Here is a 21418-nt window from a genome sequence, read left to right as displayed (position 1 = left end):
TAAGTGTTTACAGGCCAATGTTGGATGCTTTGGTACTCCGTTTCTGTGATACTTAAATACTAACAGGCACTAATAAGTGGGTATACATCATGTTGTAAAATGGATTTGTAATGCCATGTGGGGCTATTTTAAGATAAAATAGGCTATGTCCAGCTAAAACAATAGAGTATGGGTTACACTTAACTCACTAACATACTAGTCTGGGCCTTTGCTATGTGGAAGATATGGAGAGGTATACAGTAGTTGATCTGCAACTCACATAGGCTACTGTGTTCAAATAAAATAATAGGGATGCCAAGTTTATTGTCCAAGAATGAATTCACCGGGTTAAATATTTACAAATCCACAATGCAGCACAAGATGGTAAAATGCCAGAGCAGTCAAGCAGAGACTGCACTAGGGTTGCCACCTTTTCACCTGGTGTAGGGGGCGCGGCCATGATGTGGAGGGGGCGGGGCCATGACATGGCAGGGGTAGGTTGTGACATCAAGGGCGGGGCTAAGACGCCAATCGCTGTGTCAATCATGGGGAATCCTGCCCGGTTTTCCTTATTTGGAAAACCGGGCAGGAAGTTTTGACCCAGGCAGCCCTTCAAAATATCGGGCTGTCCGGGTCAAAACCGTACAGGTGGCAACCATAGACAGCACACTGTGACACCATGGGGAGACAGCTAGGGAAGTTTAAGGTGCACCTCTGGATTGTAATGCCCCTAGTCCTGTTCCCATACAGTGAAATGGATCAGGGAGACAACTGTAATTGAATCCCTATCCAGCTGTTTTCCCTTCACTTAAGGCAGAATCAGAGCCTGGGGGGGAGCTAATCAAAACTACAAATCCTTGTTGGAGCACAGGCTGCTCATTATATTCAACCTCTCTGTCTCACTCTACTAGAGAGTGCTATTACATTATATATCCTGTCACTGGCTAGCCTCGTTCATGGGGTTCCTTCTCCCGACTTTCCCTTGAGGTAAGGTAGGGCAGCACAGCTTTACTGGGGCCTTGTTAATCCCATTCTCCCTGGAACACATGCAGCTGGGTCAGCTACTGAAGGCACAATAGAAAGATCCATCCCAACCAAACATTATATTAAAATGTGGCAGAAAGTGCTTATTGGCCTATTGGCCAATAATAGAAGCATGTAAATTATATAACTAGATATATGGGCATCTACCTAGCAACTAGGAAGTGTAGGGATTTTTATCCCTACTGATTATTCTAACTACTGTATGGATGGATTATTCTTATTACTAATTTCCAGTGGCATTGAATGTGCGGTATATATGGCTGTATTAATAATATTCTATTTTCATATTTTAGGAGCCTGAGCTGCCAGAGGATAACGCTGCATAAAAATTTGTTTACCTCTTATGTTTTGAACTCGGTGTTTACAATTGTCCATCTTACAGCGGTAGTGCCAGATACAGATCTTGTGAGAAGTGATCCTGTAAGTATCCCTTGAACTTCATTGTTCATTGCTTCATTTATATTGCAGAATATAGTATCGGAATGGCTACTGTACAATGTGAACAAACTAATTTTTTTTGATGCACGTCTTTTTTTTTTTTTTGTCATGGGCGTCAATTCCCTGGCGAAACAAGTAGAAAAAATTCGCCCATCCCTAGTAGAGATGGAGCAGTCAATAGGATTTGGTTATGTACCATTATCAGCATTAGATTTTTTAGACTATTCTGTTCATACAGAGGGAATCAACTGACTCTTATTTACTAGTGGTACCAGTTAATGTTGGAGTGCTAATAAAATAGAATTGTGCCCATTAGATCCTATATATTAAGGACTTGTGCTACCCGTTCTCTGTTCCTTGTTTTGCAGTATTTACAGTCACAGGGAAAACCTCTAATTCTAAGCAGGCATTAAGTACAGAATTCTGTTTGCCAGGAAATTAATATTTAATACGGTGCTGTTTCTTTTGTTTCATTAAAAAAAAAACATTTTTCACTGGGTGTACAGATATAGTGACTTGAAGCTTTCTTTGGTATGTAGCTGCTTGTCATATAGCAATTTTGATGTCTGGGAAAGGTATTATGCAAGCTTCAAATCTCTGGTTAATTCTGCGACCCACTCTCCTTACACTGCCCACTCATCCTGTCAAATGTCAGTATTCTAACGGATCATAATATTGTCAGCACATATATCTATCAGGCCAGAACTCTGATCAGTAGGGAGGCAAGAAATATTAGCTTGATTCATAACGGGGCAGAATGACCGTACATCTGCTAAATATATAATTCACATTCCTAATCATTGGAAATATGCAAAGTAATTTAAATGATACAGATCTAAATCATCTCAGAATGTAAAGTGCAGAGCTGTGAATAATCTTCCTGCAGACCAGTGCGGCAGGCTATAAATACAGCAAAAGCCCTATGTACACTAAACCAAACTATATCATTTTGGGGGGGCAGGGATGCAGCGTTTTACCGAAAATGCACTAAGTATGCAAATACGCTATGAAAATGGCTTTATAGCCCTATTACTATTAACACTGCTTAAACATCATTATCTTGTGCTACTGTTGTGCATTTTAACTGTGCGGAAAAGAAAGCTCCATCATTTTAGCCTTGACGGATACACCAAGATCACAAAAATGATACCTATATTTAGCCCTTGAAATTGGAGTTTTACAGCATTGCCATTAAGCATGGTTGCCAAATGTACTTACTTACTCTCAGAATAATCTTGAATATTTCTGTACATCATACAGGTTGGGATGTCCTGAGCAATGTCATTTTTAACATTTACGATTATCGTTGAAATTGATTTGTGATGCTGGACATGACGTCTTCCTTTGGTTGTACCTGGTGCCCATTGTTTTGTAATGAGTTAATATTATATGTACACTACACCTCCTCCATATCTACTGCATGGGTCCAAACTAGTCGAATCCATGTTGTACCCCGGGAGCAGCAAAGGAAAGGCATTTGGTGATACGAATATCATTCACATAAATCATAAACATCACTTTAAGAGAAACTTTTTACATGAAATGCTTTTTTTTTTTTTTGTTTTACTTTTCCTCTTTCATTCTTGCCCTCCAAGGAAATCTCCTCTGTCGAAATTATTGTTATTACACAAAATGTAAAAGCTGTCAAGAGTAGAAAACCATGCATTCTCTAAAAATAGCTATTGGAAAACACATTTTTTCCTACATTCTCAGTATTATTCTCAAACTGGCATATAAAAGGATCCTTTTAAAGAATAAAGCCTGAAGTAAAAGCTATCTTTATAACTAACAGCATGTCTTAATCTATTTTACTGCATCTCCCGGTTTTCCCTTTCATGGTCTTTTATTTCATTCTCTGACAGCTCTTGTCTTTGTGATAGTGGTATTATTTCAGTGGCAAAGTATTTCCAGCTTATTACTTATTACTATTTATTTTCATGTGTTTTTGCTGTAAAAGAAAGTATTATTGTTTGTATTTATAAATCCTATATATAAGATAACATCCACTAGAAGGGCTTATACATTATACATTCAGATTACATAGAAATAGTAACCAATACGAGAAGAAAAAAGGGTCCTGTTCATTGCATCTAAAATGAGATGGGGGTATGAGACATAAGGTACAGGGTGGGGCAGGGGTAAGAAAAGAGAGAAATTGGGCATTTGCACTTTTACAGGGCTTAAAGTGTATTAGGATGAAATTGGAGAGTTAAGGAGATTGTTTGAAAGTTGAACGATTGAGAGAAATTCTGATTGATTGTGGAAGAGCATTCCTGAGATGGGTAGTAGTTCTAGTGAAATCTGGAATGAGTGTATGTGAAGAAGTAATGACCTCAGTAGTCAATGGTTAGAGCATAACAAGTGGTTAGGTTAGGTAATGTAATGCTTTCTTGGCCTAATCTGCCAATTAGAAGTTAAGGGTGACCAGCTAGGTAGTGAGCATGGGTTACATTGCGAATCTTCACCCAGGGCAGAGCCTTCGCCAAATGGAAGCTTCCCCTTTAAACTGTAGTTGAACTACAACTCACAGGCATATAAGTGCAAATAGAATAATGGACGCCAGGAGGTTCTTTAAAAAGGTAAAACAGGAGCACAGATTTATTATGCCAGAGGCAAATGACCACAGGTTTACTTACAAATATACTGAGGACACAGCAGGTGGAATCACTTTGGACAGTACAAGGTTCACAGTCAGACAGGTGCGACTCCCAAAAGATATTGCAGATAGGTGTACATCAATTCCCAGTTCAACCGACGTTGCCAGTGAGGGGATCGGGATCTATCAGGTAGGGTACAGGTAGTCCTTTGCTCACCTAGATGCCTATCAACTGAGTTCCCTGCTCTAAAGGCAAACAGGCCTTGTGGGAAGCTACACCCTACTACAATCAGCGTTGGAGCGACAGCTGCTCTTTCTGCTACACCTCTCTGTCTTTCTCTCCTAGAGAGAACTATAACAGTATCTTACTATTTTAGCTGGTCCTCGTTCACGGGGTTACCTGGTCCCCGACTTAGCACCAAAGGTGTCAGGTCCCTCTGGGGTAAATGCTTACTGGGGCCTATGGTGATCCCAGGCTCAGTGGAGATTCACCTAGCAGCAGCACCAGGAGCCAAAGAGGAAGAGGACACTCCCTGCACAGCACTATATAGCAGTGTGGCAGGGGAGTGTCATTACACTCTTTGTCCAATAGGTGTGGGTGTTACACTTTACCAGTTACAAGGGCTTGGCCCAATAACAAGGGAAAAGAGAACTACATACAAAAGGTAGGGGATTAACTCTATAGGGATAGGATATCCTATAGGTCCCTACATACACCCGGGGGAAAAATCCATTTCGTCCCGACAATGGTGAAATGATATAGACACAATAGTAACAAAGTGAATATATAAGTGCAAACCAACAATACCATTGAAACATCACTCTTCTGGTATCCTCTCCTGAGGAATACCTGGTAACAATGGGTACTGTGGAGAAAAGAACAGTAAAGAGCAAAAGTGCAATACTGTATTGGATAAGTTTCAGTGCAAATAACATCAGTTGCATAACTTTATTACATTCATGAGGTCCTTAAAGGAACACTCAGGCACTTAACTTACGATACTTGAACCATCCATAGTGTATCAGGAGGTCCAGGCACAGGCTTGGCTGGAAAGAAAAATTAGCATAGATTTCTTTTCACACATGAACACTCATTTGTGCAGTTGAGTTACATGACCCCACCATAACCAAAAGCTTTATTCATATCACACTCCCCCCTACCCAAGTGTACAAAGTCACTGAGAGCCACTTGGGGAGTAGTAAGGCAAAGAATAAAAGTGCTACTCAGCGAGTAGTTAGAGGTAGAAGAGTTTTTGGTGGGGGCTCAGCAGTCTTTGTCTCATGAACCCAACTATTTACAGTTCCAGACAATGTTCAGAAGTCCAGAAATGGAACAATGAGTGAACAAAACAATGAAGAAGGCCCAAAACTTGGGGCATCAATCTTGAAGAACAATGTAGAAGGCCCAAAACTTGGGGCAATCAAACGACGTCCTCAAGTGTAAGCAAATCATCTCTAAGAGGAATTCTCTCTCTTAGAGGAATACTGAAAAGTTACAACACACAGGGTCCAGCCGGAACCACTGTGGACAGCTCAAACATTCACCCCATACTTCTCCAGGGTGTGTTCGTAGAATAGATAGTAGGAAGGGTGAGGTTTTTCTACCTTCCCTCCATTAGGCAGAATGGTTGACAAGCTGAAGAAGCGGTCCTCTTGAAACTTCCCACAACTTTTAACATGGTGCTTTAAGATGGTACGCCCATACCACCATTCGCTGAGGGTGTCACAGAGGAAGACCATGTCATGCTGCCGCTTCTGTGGATCGCTTTGAAACAATCCCTTGTGTCCCACATCTGTTTTCTTTAAAAGTTCTCCATAAAGCCATTCTTCCAAATTCCTCTCTACTTCATCATAAACCCACTCAGGTGCATAGGGCATTGGATAACCCCATCGGTCACGCACACGGGCATTGATGATGCGTTGCACCCTAGACACTGTGCGTGCCTTCTTAGGGTCGGCCCTTCCCTGAGAGACCCAGAAACCTTGTGCCTCTGGAGAAAGCAAGGGTCTTGACAAGCAGGCAACAGGCTGCTGAGATTTTGGAAGCTCTGATGGAACCACTGTGGATGAAGCCTCATCTTTTGGTGCAGTGGTTGGCTTAGGAGTAGCAGGCCTAGGCGTGGCAGGCTTGGGTGTGGCCGGCCTAGGAGTGATAGGCCTAGGTACAACATCAGGGTTCCTGCGCATAGTACTCCCCCTCCCTCTGGGTGGAACACGTGGATCCTCACTCTTTGTGGCTGCATCCCCACTAGCGCCTACTCCCTGTGACTGTGAAGTACACAAAGCTTTTATAGGAGTGGGCAGACTTTGGATGGTGGGTGGCCGCACTGAGGAGAGGTGATGAGGATATGCGGGAACAGGTGCAGGAGCAGAGTCTCCTGACACTGAAGACAATCCATCTGTGTCTGTAGCGATGGATTTTGTCTTTATGCCCTTTTTAGGATCAGCATAAAGTACATAGGGACCTAACCAGCACTCGTGAAAGCAATAGGGACACGCTGAGTGAAAGTTGCAGGTCTCTGTGGATAGTTCACGGGTACAGTGCCCGCAATAGGGAACAACTATCCGGTTATAGTGGACATTTAGTTTTTCTCCATATGTCCCGGCCCAAATATATCTAAGGCCAAAGTCTACATCTTCTATGTCCTCATCTGAGAACAGCGGAGCCCCAGTTAGGTTTTCTTCCGCATCCGCCCAACCTTCCCAAGAATGGTCAGCCATAATAATGGGGAAAAGGTTTTACCGTATGAAGAATGTAGGTAGTAAGTCCTCCACTATACCCGCAGCCGCAGGGTAATCAGTAGTGAAGTCCGGAAGGTCCGCACATGGATGGGCCACAGCCGTGGTCCGTGATGGTGCAGCACCTTGAACAGGAGTGATGCAGAAATCCTCCGGTTTTGCTGAAAAAGAAAACGGTAGCAAGCAGGTACCCCTTGGGGTGAAGAGTAGTTAGTGCAGGGAAACTTTCCAAGCAGCCGCCGGAAGTCCACAGGCACAAACAGGTGGAGCTGTGATGCACACGTCCTCTCTCTGCAAAGTCTCTTCACCAAATGGCGGCGGGACGTGACGTCAGGGACCGCCTTACTCCCAAAAGCGCACCAACAGTTACTGCGCGGGAAAAAGATTGGCGCAGCGAAATCTCACACTCGCGAGACTTGAGCTATGGCGCAGGCTCGTGTATCGGGAATAGAACCTCCAAGCCCGAACCCACGGCCCTGAGATACTAGGGGGAAAAACCTAGCAATTTAGTAGAAAAAGACGTGCAGGCAGCCTTTTGCCAATCGGGTCCGCCGCCTGTCACGAAAATTTAAAGCGACAGTGCACAAAAACACTAAATCACAAAAATACAAAAATAGCCTGGATTTAGGGGCGTGGCCCCACGTTGGGCGCCAAAAATTTAACGCTTTCTTGGCCTAATCTGCCAATTAGAAGTTAAGGGTGACCAGCTAGGTAGTGAGCATGGGTTACATTGCGAATCTTCACCCAGGGCAGAGCCTTCGCCAAATGGAAGCTTCCCCTTTAAACTGTAGTTGAACTACAACTCACAGGCATATAAGTGCAAATAGAATAATGGACGCCAGGAGGTTCTTTAAAAAGGTAAAACAGGAGCACAGATTTATTATGCCAGAGGCAAATGACCACAGGTTTACTTACAAATATACTGAGGACACAGCAGGTGGAATCACTTTGGACAGTACAAGGTTCACAGTCAGACAGGTGCGACTCCCAAAAGATATTGCAGATAGGTGTACATCAATTCCCAGTTCAACCGACGTTGCCAGTGAGGGGATCGGGATCTATCAGGTAGGGTACAGGTAGTCCTTTGCTCACCTAGATGCCTATCAACTGAGTTCCCTGCTCTAAAGGCAAACAGGCCTTGTGGGAAGCTACTCCCTACTACAATCCTCGTTGGAGCGACAGCTGCTCTTTATGCTACACCTCTCTGTCTTTCTCTCCTAGAGAGAACTATAACAGTATCTTACTATTTTAGCTGGTCCTCGTTCACGGGGTTACCTGGTCCCCGACTTAGCACCAAAGGTGTCAGGTCCCTCTGGGGTAAATGCTTACTGGGGCCTATGGTGATCCCAGGCTCAGTGGAGATTCACCTAGCAGCAGCACCAGGAGCCAAAGAGGAAGAGGACACTCCCTGCACAGCACTATATAGCAGTGTGGCAGGGGAGTGTCATTACACTCTTTGTCCAATAGGTGTGGGTGTTACACTTTACCAGTTACAAGGGCTTGGCCCAATAACAAGGGAAAAGAGAACTACATACAAAAGGTAGGGGATTAACTCTATAGGGATAGGATATCCTATAGGTCCCTACAGTAACTTAAGGAATATAGAGTGGGACAGACTTGTGAACTGCTTTGAGGGTTGTGGTCGGTCGTTTACATTTTATCCAAGAATTGTAGTGAAAGGCAGTGTACAGATGGGCAGAGTAATAGTGAGGTTGCTGACTACGATAGAGATTTCTGGAATGTTATGGGTGGTGGAGGGGTAAAGAGGAAAATTGTTATCATAGATAAATGTAAAGTAGGATAGGAATATCCAAATAGAAATGGCTGACAAACAAAAAAGAGCCTGATGTAAGAGATCTCGGTAGAGGTTAGGAGAGAAGATAAATGTGAGTGTCATCAGCATAGAGGTGGTATTGGAAATCATTTCAATTGATTAATTGGCCAAAGTGAAGAAGCATACAAAGTAAATAAAGGGCCTAGGACATAGCTGTAGGGACACATAGGGTTAAGTTCCTCAATGGTTCCTCAATGGTCTGAAAATCCCACATGGTTTGAAATCCCCTGCTGTGGCCAGTTAGCGTAGGGCCTAAATTGGATAAGGAAGGGGGAGTGAATCCTTTGTCCCTGTGCATTAGTGATATACGGGTTGGGTTTTTTGCACCAACTCTTCCCCTCTATTTATAGGCCCGCACCACCCCCCCAATAACGTCACAAAAGGGGCAATAAAAATAGAAGCTGGAAGCGGCCCCCAAAGTAAGTGCTGAGGTTCGCCCGAACCCGCAGATCCGCAGGTAAACCCTGTACCATGATCCCTGTACCATGAGCTTTGGTTTGTGCCTTCTCGGTGCCGTGTCTCTGCCTTGTTTATCTGCCATTTTTAGTACACAATATATTAGCCATTGGGAAATATTATGCGCTAGTAACGTACCCTTACTGACCTGTACTTTTCTACTTTTAGGACTATTTGGTCTGAAACAAGGACCTAAATAGTCCAAAAGCTCATACTCTATAATGTGCTAAGTTAGCAATATAAAGGTATCACCTACTTTATATTTTCTGGTTTTGCTCTATGGCTAACACAGTACAACACTCAGCTACTAGTAATTTCCTTCCACATTCTTGCTATGAACATGTAGGCAGCTGATCAGAAGAGGCAAGATTTGCAGTAAAGGGTGCCCAGATGAGCACAGTTACCTGTCAGAGACATTTAATAGCACTTGCCTCTAGCACTAATTAGTAAAGTAAAGTTTTCCATTGGATACTCTGATTTAGCCTGTTTGGAAAAGAAACTGAATTTGGAAATAAGTCTTTCTCACTGGCCAGCTGTATGCATAGAACATTACATAGTTACATAGTTAAATTGTGTTGAAAAAAGACAAAGTCCATCAAGTTCAACCCCTCCAAATGAAAACCCAGCATCCATACACACACCCCTCCCTACTTTTAATTAAATTCAATATAACCATATCTATACTAACTATAGAGCTTAGTATCACAATAGCCTTTGATATTCTTTCTGTCCAAGAAATCATCCAAGCCATTCTTATAGTCATTAACTGAATCAGCCATCACAACATCACCCGGCAGTGCATTCCACAACCTCACTGTCCTGACTGTGAAGAACCCCCTACGTTGCTTCAAATGAAAGTTCTTTTCTTCTAGTCTAAAGGGGAGGCCTCTGGTACGGTGATCCACTTTATGGGTAAAAAGGTCCCCTGCTATTTGTCTATAATGTCCTCTAATGTACTTGTAAAGTGTAATCATGTCCCCTCGCAAGCGCCTTTTTTCCAGAGAAAACAACCCCAACCTTGACAGTCTACCCTCAAAATGTAAGTCTTCCATCCCTCTAACCAGTTTAGTTGCATGTCTCTGTACTCTCTTCAGCTCATTTATATCCCTCTTAAAGGAGAAGGAAATTCCCTGGGCGCAAAAACCCTCCCCCGCCCCAGTGTTGCCCCCCTCCCTCCTCCCCCCTGGCCTACCTGTCCCCCCGGGCAAATGCCTCTAACTTGTTACTCACCCTTCTGCGCAGGTCCAGTCCACGGAGTTCACAGGCGCCATCTTCTCCCAAGCGGTCTTCTTCCTGCTTTGACCAGCGTTTTTGGCGCATGCGCAGTAGGAGCATTTATCCGGTACAGATCTACTGCGCATGCGCCAAAAGTCACGAAGGCTAGGTGAAATATTTTAATATTCGTGAGTTCATCACCGATTGGAATTTTCTGTTTTTTATCAGTTTAGTATTGGTTTAACAGCTTAGCAAATCAACATACAAGTCAATTCATCCCCAGTATTTTGCCAATTGTCAACAAATTGTCAGTAGCATGCTGGAAAATGAACAGTTAATCTTTTATTTAAATCAATGATAGGCAGCAAGCGTATTTGGCCCGAAAGACCCGAGAAGTGCGTCACAATTTATTTAACCCTTTTGTTAGACACAGATAGCATAAGGACTAGATTTTCCAGGGAGTAATTAACAGAACTTTACATAGAAAAGAGAGAGAATAATGTGGCTAATTAGCGTCTTGTTTTTAATTTTATCTCCGTTTCACCAAATTAAAGGATGAGAGGAAATGAGGAATACAAAATAATATGCCCCTGCTGTGAGATAGCCTTTTATTATATAGCAGGAGGTATATTATTTTTGTATAATGCATATTTCTTAATTGTTTCCTTAATAGAACTCATTGATAGGGATGTCGCGGACTGTTCGCCCGCGAACTAATTCGCGCGAACATTGACTGTTCGCGTCCGCCGAATGTTCGCGAACGTCGCGCGACGTTCGCCAATTTGGGTTCGCCTTAGCTGCCGCTTATTTTTGACCTCTCACCCTAGACCAGCAGATACATGGCAGCCAATCAGGAAGCTCTCCCTCCTGGACCACCCCCACACCCCCTGGACCACTCCCCTTCCATATATAAACTGAAGCCCTGCAGCGTTTTTTCATTCTGCCTGTGTGTGCTTGGAAGAGCTAGTGTAGGGAGAGAGCTGTTGAGTGATTTGAGGGACAGTTGATAGTAACTTTGCTGGCTAGTAATCTACTTGATACTGCTCTGCATTGTAGGGACAGAACTCTGCAGGGATTTGAGGGACATTTTAGGTTAGGTAGCTTTGCTGGCTAGTAATCTACCTTCTACTGCAGTGCTCTGTATGTAGCTGCTGTGGGCACTGCTTCTGATCTCTCATCTGCTGACTGTTGCCTGTAACCCAATAGTCCTTGTAAGGACTGCTTTTATTTTATTTTTTGTTTTTTTTACTTTGCTACTGTAAGAGCCCAGTGCTATTAGTCTAGCTGTGTTGGGGAGTGGGACTGGTGTGCTGCTCCTCCTAGTAGTTCACCACTACCAGCACCAACCAGAGTCAAAATTGTTACAAAGTATCTTATTTGCACCTGTTAGCTGTTCTGAGCTCTCTGCCAAAAGCTAATTAAGTTAGAAACTGTTTTTTTTCTGGCTGTTCAGTTCAGAGAAAAGAGGGACTGGTGTGCTGCTCCTCCTAGTAGTTCACCACTACCAGCACCAACCAGAGTCAAAATTGTTACAAAGTATCTTATTTGCACCTGTTAGCTGTTCTGAGCTCTCTGCCAAAAGCTAATTAAGTTAGAAACTGTTTTTTTTCTGGCTGTTCAGTGCAGAGAAAAGAGGGACTTTCCAGTACAAAAGAGGGACAGGGGGTTGAGTGGTCAAAAGAGGGACAGTTGGGAGGTATGCAAGTGCCACCTAGCTGTGTGAGCTTTTTCACATTCTGTCTAAATAACAATAATAATTCCGTGTCTGTAAACATCACCTGTGTGATGTTTTTACAGCAGCAATAATATATTCCGTATCCACTACTGTATACGTTGCCCTTGCAGGCATTGTTTGCCCAGTCTTTAACCAAGTGCCACCTAGCTGTGTGAGCTTTTTCACATTCCGTGTCCAGAAACATCACCTGAGTGACGTAGTGTGATTTCTGCCCTTTACAGCACAAAACGCAGCGCTGTGTCAACAATGTATTTTTCAGATACATTTTTGCCCTTGATCCCCCTCTGGCATGCCACTGTCCAGGTCGTTGCACCCTTTAAACAACTTTAAAATCATTTTTCTGGCCAGAAATGTCTTTTCTAGCTTTTAAAATTCGCCTTCCCATTGAAGTCTATGGGGTTCGCGACGTTCGCGAACCGTTCGCATTTTTGACGCAAGTTCGCGAATATGTTCGCGAACATTTTTTCCGCCGTTCGCTACATCCCTACTCATTGATGACATCTAATATGCTTGTATTTCATAGTAGCTGGCACATTATCCCAAAATGGTAGGCTAGACCCTGGGGGCAAACCTTATACAGTAACAAATAATGAAACTACGCTATTATGTGGTTATTCAAGTTCTTTAAATTAATTAGTGTTTGCAGCTTCCTTGTTATCCTTCCCTCTGGATGGATTCCAAAACTGAACTTGTGAACACTAGAAAGGAAGCGCACAAAAAATGAAAGCGCATATACTGTAGTGTAGTATATCCACTCAGTTTAATAGAGTGAAGTGCTCAGTAAATAGTGACAAACGTGACTATACCAAAACCGGTTACTAAGTGAGTCAGCCTAATCACAGGAGCAAGTTGAAAGCGGGCTTAATACACAGTCCCCACCGGGGCCATTGATCTGATATGCAACAAAGGATTGGAACTTCAGGGATGTGTGTTTCAATTAAATGCAGGAAACCCAGATTATTTAGAAGATAAAACTTATATAGTGCAATCCATTTATTAAAATCCACTTAAAATATACAAGATCTACTTACAGACAGGCAGTAGAAATTCAGAACATATAAAATCAATAGAAATGAATGGAGAGTGGCGGAATTTCACTCTAGACGACTATGGAGATCTCTAACGTCACTCTTTGATAAATATACCCCTAAACGATGAATGCCCTGAGATTTATTTAAAAAATCGGATTAAAAAAAGTACAAACTGAAAACTCTGCGCCAAAAAATACAAATACCTTAAAAACCTCTAAAAAATTAGTTTTTATGACTATTCTTAGCAACAAAAAAAAAACACGAAAACCGAATTGATTTGGAGCGGTCCAATAGGACCAGCACAACTCCCATTGACCACAAATTAGTTTCAAGAAATTATGGGTGAGAGTCAATTTGAGGAGAAAAAACTATTCTCCCAATTCAGTTTTTTCCCATAGCCTTCAACAGAGATACGTTTTTCTTTTGCATCTGGCTCTATGGGGACATCTGGAATTGAATAAGGAGATAAGCTTTTGTCATCAAATTGAATCTGGCCCAAAGAGTAAAGACTGGGTCAGACTGGGAACTCCCTGCCCCTGCTGCAAAGTCCCCTCCGGGCCCTCAACTGCAAACCACCTTCAGCCCCGCCACCACGGTGTACGATTGTACCTGGGGGTTTTTGCCGCCGCTGGGCTGGTAACAGAGTTGGAGGCAGGAACAATGGACTCAGGCATTGAGTGGGTCAGTCCAACCCTGGGTAAAGACCAAGAGGCTAGGCAACTATTTAAAACTAACATATTTTAGAGGATATGTTCCTGTTGTAAGGCACTGTGAGGTTATATGCTGAGATTCGCAGAGCAGTACATTGTGGAGCCTATCAACACTCCCGTTAATCTGAGCTCAGGATCACTTGAATAGCAACCCCTGCTCATTTGGCGAGCTGACAAAATAGACTTGGTATGATCATTTTTGGCTTCATATTAACTGTACACTAATCCCCACTTGTGTTTTCCAGGTAAGCTGCAAAGTGCTGCAGTTTTTTAGCCAATACATGCTGGGATGTAATTATTTCTGGATGCTTTGTGAAGGAATATACCTCCATACACTGATAGTGGTGGCAGTTTTTGCAGAAGAACAGCATTTACATTGGTATTATCTGCTCGGCTGGGGTGAGTAAGACGCTCAGAATGGTGATTGTCATCTGGAGACATTATTAATATCCACAAGCAAAATAATGTTGTATGTGTAGCTATTTGTACTGCCTGAATAATTGTGTTTATTACAAGACAATATCTTTATAGATATTCACATATTCCTCAGCACTGTATATGGCTAGTAGGGATGCACCGAATCCACTATTTTGGATTCGGCTGAACCCCTGAATCCTTTGTGAAAGATTCGGCCGAATACCGAACCAAATCCAAATTCTAATTTGCATATGCAAATTAGAGGTCGGGAGGGGAAAGTACTTTTTCCTTCCTTTCTTTTAAACAAAGTCACGCAATTTCCCTTTCTGCCCCATAATTTACATATGCAAATTAGGATTCTGATTCGGTTCAGCCAGGCAGAAGGATTCTGCCGAATACAAATCCTGCTGAAAAAGGCAGAATTCTGCCCGAATCCAGAAACGAATCCTGGATTTGCTGCATTCATAATGGCTAGTGAATGACAAGTAGCCTGACAGTTTCTGAGGGTCCTGCCACTATGGGCTTCCACCTTAAAGGGCATCTATAAACATAATATTGTTTGTGGACTTATAGAGCCTGCAGATGGGGGAAACAACAGTTATTTATCAGAAGAAGCAATAAATGCTACTGCACAAGCGCCTATGTTCAGTTGCATAGGGTTAATCATATTTGCTATATAATTTATACTATGCAAATGAATGATGAAGATACCGGGCAAGCAATGGAACTTTGCTGATGTCCAGAATTTCTTTCTCCCCACTGCTGAACATATGCATCTATGTAGAGCCGGAGGGGGCCCCCCTGTGACCCCGCTTCTCCAGAGGTGTAAGGTTGTATTCGGAAAAGTCTTTTGCAAAGTACTACCACTTTAGTAGAACTTTGAAAAAAAGTGGATAAGCCTTTAAAAGAAATAAGAAAAATTAACCTCAATGTGCTCAATACATTATACATTAATGGTACAGGTGACCTCATACTTCCTGGGTTAAGGCCCCATTTTGCAGTCAAACTTTTGGTTGGGCCTTTTCTTAGTTCATAACAAGGTGATAGACACTATCCTGTATGTTTTGGGATAATCATTCTTAAATTTCATACTTACTGTCCTTTAACCTGGGCCCCCTAGCCCATGATTTGGAAACCACTGGCTTAGGACATGATACATTGGATTAGTAGTGATGGGCGAATTTGTCCCGTTTTGCTTCGTCTGAAAATTTGCGAAATGCATTGAAGTCAATGGGAGTCAAATTTTTTAGACTCCCGCAACAATTTTTCTGTGCGCGCCTATTTTGTCCAGATGCATTAAAGTCAATGGCCTTCCGAATAATTTTGACGCGTGACCATTTTTATGCATGTGGCTATTCTGATGACGCGGCAGATTTTTCGGCTGCAAATCATGTCACTACATCATGTCACTAAATCATAACAGAATCCCATTAACCCTTCTTGTACAAATACTATTGGTAGTGATGGGCGAATTTATTTGCAAGGCGCAAATTTGCTGTGAATTCCCGCCGGCGTATAAATTAGCAAAAATCCACCGGCATCTGTTTTTTTGGATGCAAGTGCATTTTTGCCAGCGAAAAAAACAGACACCGGCAACAAAAAACAGACGCCGGTGCCAAAAACTTTGTTTTTTGCCGTTTCGCGAATTTGGCAGGAAATTCGAGAATATCCCAGCAAAGCAAAATGCCCCAAATTCACCCATCACTAACTATTTGGCTACAAAGAAATGAGTAGACAACTAGAACTAGAAGAGAAAATCTGCTTGATTTGTATAGAACGTTCTTGTTAAAAAGCTACATTTTGTTCAGAAGGCACAGACGCTCTGGCTTAATTCCCTATGAAATTCTTTTTCCTCCAGGCAATGAATAATGTCTTAAAGATTACATAGGGCTAAGATGTGGCGTAATGTAACGGGGGAAGATATCAGGGGAAAGGAAACACTGTCTGTATTGATTTGAAGTGCTTAATAAATGATAGCATTATGTCTGAGATGATAAATGGGCACTAATTTCTCTTATCATCTGTAATAGAAATTAGAGAGGAACAAGCTCAGTTAACATAGATGTGTCACTATCACTTTAACTCACAGATAAATGGACCTTGACACTTGATTAAAATCGTTTTATACAACGCAGTATTTAATTCTTGTACCTCCCCACTATTATTGCATTAGTAATAATGAAGAATAATACATTTACCTAAAATATACTCTATACATATACAGTAGAACCACCATTTTACACTTTTCAGGGGACCAGAAAAAAATGGTTTAAAATAAGGGAAATGTAAAATCAGGGAAATGTATTATACATAATATATAGGTGGGAGCACAAAACAACAATATAAAATGAAGGAAAACTTAAAATTAGGGGATGTAAAATTCGTATTCACAAATCTACAATATACAATGTATTTTGTAAGAACCAACCAGACTTTATAAATTCCAGTTTCCTCCTCCATGGGACCACTCTAAATTAGTTTTCATTTTTTGGCTTTATATCTCCTTTAAAATGATGTAGATAAAAGGATTTTATTTACTCTAAAGCTATTTTATTGCATTTAGTCTCTTCAGTAAATGTGATATCGTTCAGCTCATCTTGTGATAATTATGGAAATAATGTATTTAGGCTAACAGTAGAAGTAACCAACTTTCAATATTCAAACTTTATGTGAGTAGCTTAAAGGGCATGTAAAGTCTAAATTAGACTAAGGCTAGAAATGCTGTATTTTGTATACTAAATATAAACATGAACTTACTGCGCCACAAGCCTAATCAAATAAATAATTTATGCTTTCAAAGTTGGCTACAGGGGGTCACCATCTTGTAACTTTGTTAAACATCTTTGCAAGACTAAGACTGTGCACATGCTCAGTGTGGTCTGGGCTGCTTAGGGATCGTCATAAACAAAGCTGCTTGAGTTCTGCATGGCTGGGAAGTAAGGTGGGGGCTCCCCCTGCTGTTCATAAGTATGATTGTTTCCCTGCTCAGCAGTTAGGGACCGTCTGACAATTCCTATCCACAGCAGTAAATGAAGGGAGAATTTCACTGCATACAGTCAGGTTTGTTATAAAAACGGTACACATTTTTTAATTAAAGTATATTGAAGATAGGTTTCTTTTTCATTAAAGAAATTTTTTGCCTTTACATGCCCTTTAAAGGTGCCCAAGAACCAATGTCTTGGAGTTGTAGTTCAGCAGCAGTTGACTTATTATCTCCTGTACTGAATATTATTCCCTGTATTGTTCATGTGTACTTGCTTCTGGCTGCAACTAAGTTTTGTTACATGTGCGGTCGTGAGTTCGTTTCTCCCTGCTGTAGTGAATTCAGTGGTTGCAGTGGGATTAGCAGCAGCCTGCTTCATCTCAATTCAGTTCTTTCACTATGTTTGTAAATGTTTATTCCTGCCATTTCTGTAACCATCTGTAATCTGGTAATGCAGTTTAAAACTTAAAGGTTACTGGAATGAATTCGGTCCTCACAAAACACAAGAGCTTGGCTGAATCAAGACCTTTTCTAAAGATCTTTTGGATTTGCTGCCTGGGAATACTTAATCCACCATGCTGCTAATGAAGCATTTATATTGGTTAAATAGGAAGTTCAGCAAAGTCCTACCAAAGTGGAATGAGTTTGCAAAAGAAACACTTTTCTAAATGTAATCTTGTAGCAAATGTTGTAGCTATCTGCTTTTGACCTGGACAGCCCAGATTTTGTAAGGGTTGTCTGGTTTACAAATTTGGAAATCCGGACAGGACACTCCTTAAATGACGTTGTGATGAGCCAAATGATGATTGCCGCGTCGTAGCCCTATCCCCTGATATCGTGAACCATCCCCTGACATTACCCATCCCCCCTCCCGAAGTCACCCTCCCACCCCCTGATGTCACCTCCTTTCCCCTGTCCGGAGTATATACAGTATAATAATTGTTATGTTTTGGTAGCCGAGGATGAGTAGACTTATACTTTAACAGTCTAGAAAGTATGTACACAGTATAACACCTACAGGCCCTTTGTATAAACACCACATAATGTATATATATATATATATATATATAATACACAAAAGCCATGAATATCCTGTAAATTATATCCTTATAAACGGTGAGTTCTGATGTCATCAGTTATAAACGGTGAGTAGTGATGTCATTTCTGTCACATGACTCACTGAAACTTGTGTATTATAATAAATAAAGTACCCCCAGTTGTAAAATATGAGGATATTAGAAGTTACCTCGGAGTTCCATGACCTGTATAAAAACACTCGGCCTTCGGCCTCGTACTTTTATATGGTCATGAAACTCCTCGGTAACTTATAATATCCTTATATTTTACAAGAGGGGGTACTTTATTCACTATATAGTATATGCAGTGAATAAAACAAGAGTCACAGCCATTCAATTAAATCAGTTTGCCTTGACATGACTTTATTGTTACCTCTATCAGGGTTCCCTTTGGTGCCTGCGTCTATTCATGCGTTTGCAAGAACAAAGTATTTTGACGACAAGTGAGTAATGCACTGAATCTATATAAAAGCCTTGCCATATATACATGTATTTGCAATGCTTTATAATAATGGCAATGTGCTTTCTTTCAGCTGTTGGATGAGCGTGGAAACCCACCTTCTTTATATTGTTCATGGCCCTATCATGGCTGCACTACTGGTAAGTTTTATTTTTTATGATATTTTTGGCTCACACCTTCTCTGTGGTTACATAGCCACTCCTATTTTTATTTATACTGATATGATATTTCCATGGGCAATGACCCCAAATCACTTCTCTTAAAGGATAACCTACCTATATTTTTCTTCTGAAGGTATAAATAAAAATGTACCTTCACATGAACTTGCCCAACAACCTATTGACTCTGTTGAGAGGATAACCCTCTATAGACCATTGGGAATTGCAGGGCTGGGTTGTAAATGGGTTTAAAGGGATACTGTCATGATTTTCATGGCATAGTATTTATTTTTAAATTACACTTGTTTACACTGCAAATAAAAATCTCAGGTAATTTTGCCTGATCATGTTCTTTCGGAAAGAGCCAGCACTTCATGATGGAACTGCTTTCAGATAGGCTATTGTTTCTCCAACTCAATGTAACTGAAAGAATTGCAATTGGACTTGGATTTTTACTATTGAGTGCTGTTCTTATATCTACCAGTGAACTGTTATACCTTACCATTGTTCTGCTGATGGGCTACTGGGGGGAAAGGGAAGCAGGTCACATCACTCAAACTGCAGTGCAGCAGTAAAGAGTGACTGAATTTTATCAGAGCACAAGTCACATGGCACATGACTAACAATATGTCTAGCCCCACATCAGGTTTCAAAATGTTTTCTGGAGCAGCACAATCAACCAACGGATTTTGAAGAAAACGTGTTTTTCCTGTGGCAGAATGCCTTTCATTTCTTTGCCTTCTTCCTTTTCACTGAACATTAAAAGTATGGTAGTGACATGACCTAGAGGCTTTATAAATATACCCATAGCATTCAATAAGCAGGTCAAATGTTTAAAAGCATTATTGGTTGCTACCCATAGCAACTTCACCTGGGAAAACTTATTCCTTTTACTATATATGGAGAAAAATATTGGAATTGCTGTGATGGGGACTTTTGAAATGCAATTTCTAGTTTGCACCACTGTGGTCCAACTGCCCATTCGTGTAATAGTGCCCAGAGAGAGTTGGTCAGTGATGGATGCCCTGAATTTAGCCACAGTACACAATTCTATGATTAGAAATCCATTTTTGTTTAAGTGCTCTTACTTCATTTTTTCTGTTTGTAAGGGATGAAGAAGGATTCATTACTCCTTACAGTCAAAATTACCCTAATCCTGTGCTAATATTAGTCTTGTTTTTCCCCATTAACTGCCACGAGAGCTTCTTGACATTTTTCAAGTGCACAATCCAAAATAAGAACAGATGCCAAACTTTGGTACTGTAGAGAGGCATGAGAATATCCACTAATTGCATGGCGGCTTTAGCTTGGCTCAACTAGACAATTTAAGATAAAGCTATGGATGGTCTCAAGCTCAATTTGGTTTGGTATCAATTAAAAGTACTTGTACATAAAATATGAAGTTGCCATTCAGACAACTTGTTAACTTTTATGGTCTTATGTTTAGTGGTTTGACTTAAGCAATGTAGGACTCTTAGTTGATTTGATTTGTACTTAACTCACTTTCAAATGTAGAAAATAAGCCAGATGTTTACTCAGCATACAGAAACAGTTTGGGATTAGTTTATTGAAAATATCCCCTAAAACCCTACTAGTCCCGCCCAATTCCTTTTTTTATACCATCTGATGTCACATCAGGTACAACTAATTACTCCCCAAAAGAAACACTATCCAGAGATGTGGTCATACCATATGGACACCATATTTCCAACATAACAATCAATGATGATGTTCATGTGATTCAATGGAAGTCAACTGATTTATGTGCCCTGTCCTATCTCTTCTAGTGTTTATCCAGGTTAAGTGTATCTGTTTATATTGTTTATTGGATATCCCTTACCTGTGTACTTTGTCTTTTATATTCCATTATCTGGAGCACTAGTGAGTTTGCCATCATTTACTCATGAATAGGTACACAGAAATGGCTAAAACTAAACAATGACCTTGAGAGAAAAAATCCTTAGAAAATGTTTGTTTAAACTCTCAATACAAAGAGTTTATGTCATTACAGTTCTAATACTGTGCTTCAGAATACATCTCATACAGTAAGGCTTAAAAATAATGTTTTGGAATAATGTTCTGCTCAAACAAAATAGATAAGGGTTTCGTTCAAAAGGAAAAAGAAACAAAAATCTTTCTATAATAATTGTTTTGTTATAAGTTAGTAACTATATACTATTGTGGTTCTGTGATAGAAGGAAGTAAGAACATTGGAATGCTCCTATTTCAGGATTCTTTTGTATTTTAGTGGTTTTACCGATCATGAAAACCTGGGGAAAATGTATTGAACTAAGGCAGGCAGAGGACCGTTTTCTAGAGAGTTCAAAACCCCTTTAAATCTCAAAAACTATACATGTGTTATGCCAACGCAGGAAGTACAGGACTACTGCTTATAATGAATACATTTCAAATAATAAGTCCAAACCAACAGTTTCACTTTCAGTCCCAAAAGCAGGTCAGATAAAGTTATCCTTTAAACTTCAGAAGCATGGATATGTGAAATAACCGTCTCTCAACGGAAGCACAAATAGAATAGGGAAAGAAAAA

At 41.0% G+C, this 21418-nt stretch overlaps 1 protein-coding gene across 2 annotated transcripts in view; it reads left to right on the top strand.

Annotated features, from left to right (window-relative positions):
• The window catches only part of calcr.L (calcitonin receptor L homeolog), a 155083-nt gene that overhangs the window by 116657 nt on the left and 17008 nt on the right, over nucleotides 1-21418 (top strand). For both annotated transcript variants that reach the window (XM_041565895.1, XM_018267316.2), the window contains exons 8-11: nucleotides 1317-1443; nucleotides 14023-14176; nucleotides 18636-18696; nucleotides 18787-18853. In XM_041565895.1, the coding sequence (XP_041421829.1) occupies nucleotides 1317-1443; nucleotides 14023-14176; nucleotides 18636-18696; nucleotides 18787-18853 (409 nt within the window). The remainder of the gene's footprint in view (nucleotides 1-1316; nucleotides 1444-14022; nucleotides 14177-18635; nucleotides 18697-18786; nucleotides 18854-21418) is intronic.

Source organism: Xenopus laevis, chromosome 6L (genome assembly GCF_017654675.1).
Source record: "Xenopus laevis strain J_2021 chromosome 6L, Xenopus_laevis_v10.1, whole genome shotgun sequence".
Lineage (NCBI taxonomy): Eukaryota > Metazoa > Chordata > Amphibia > Anura > Pipidae > Xenopus > Xenopus laevis.
This window is presented reverse-complemented; position numbering and strand designations above follow the sequence as displayed.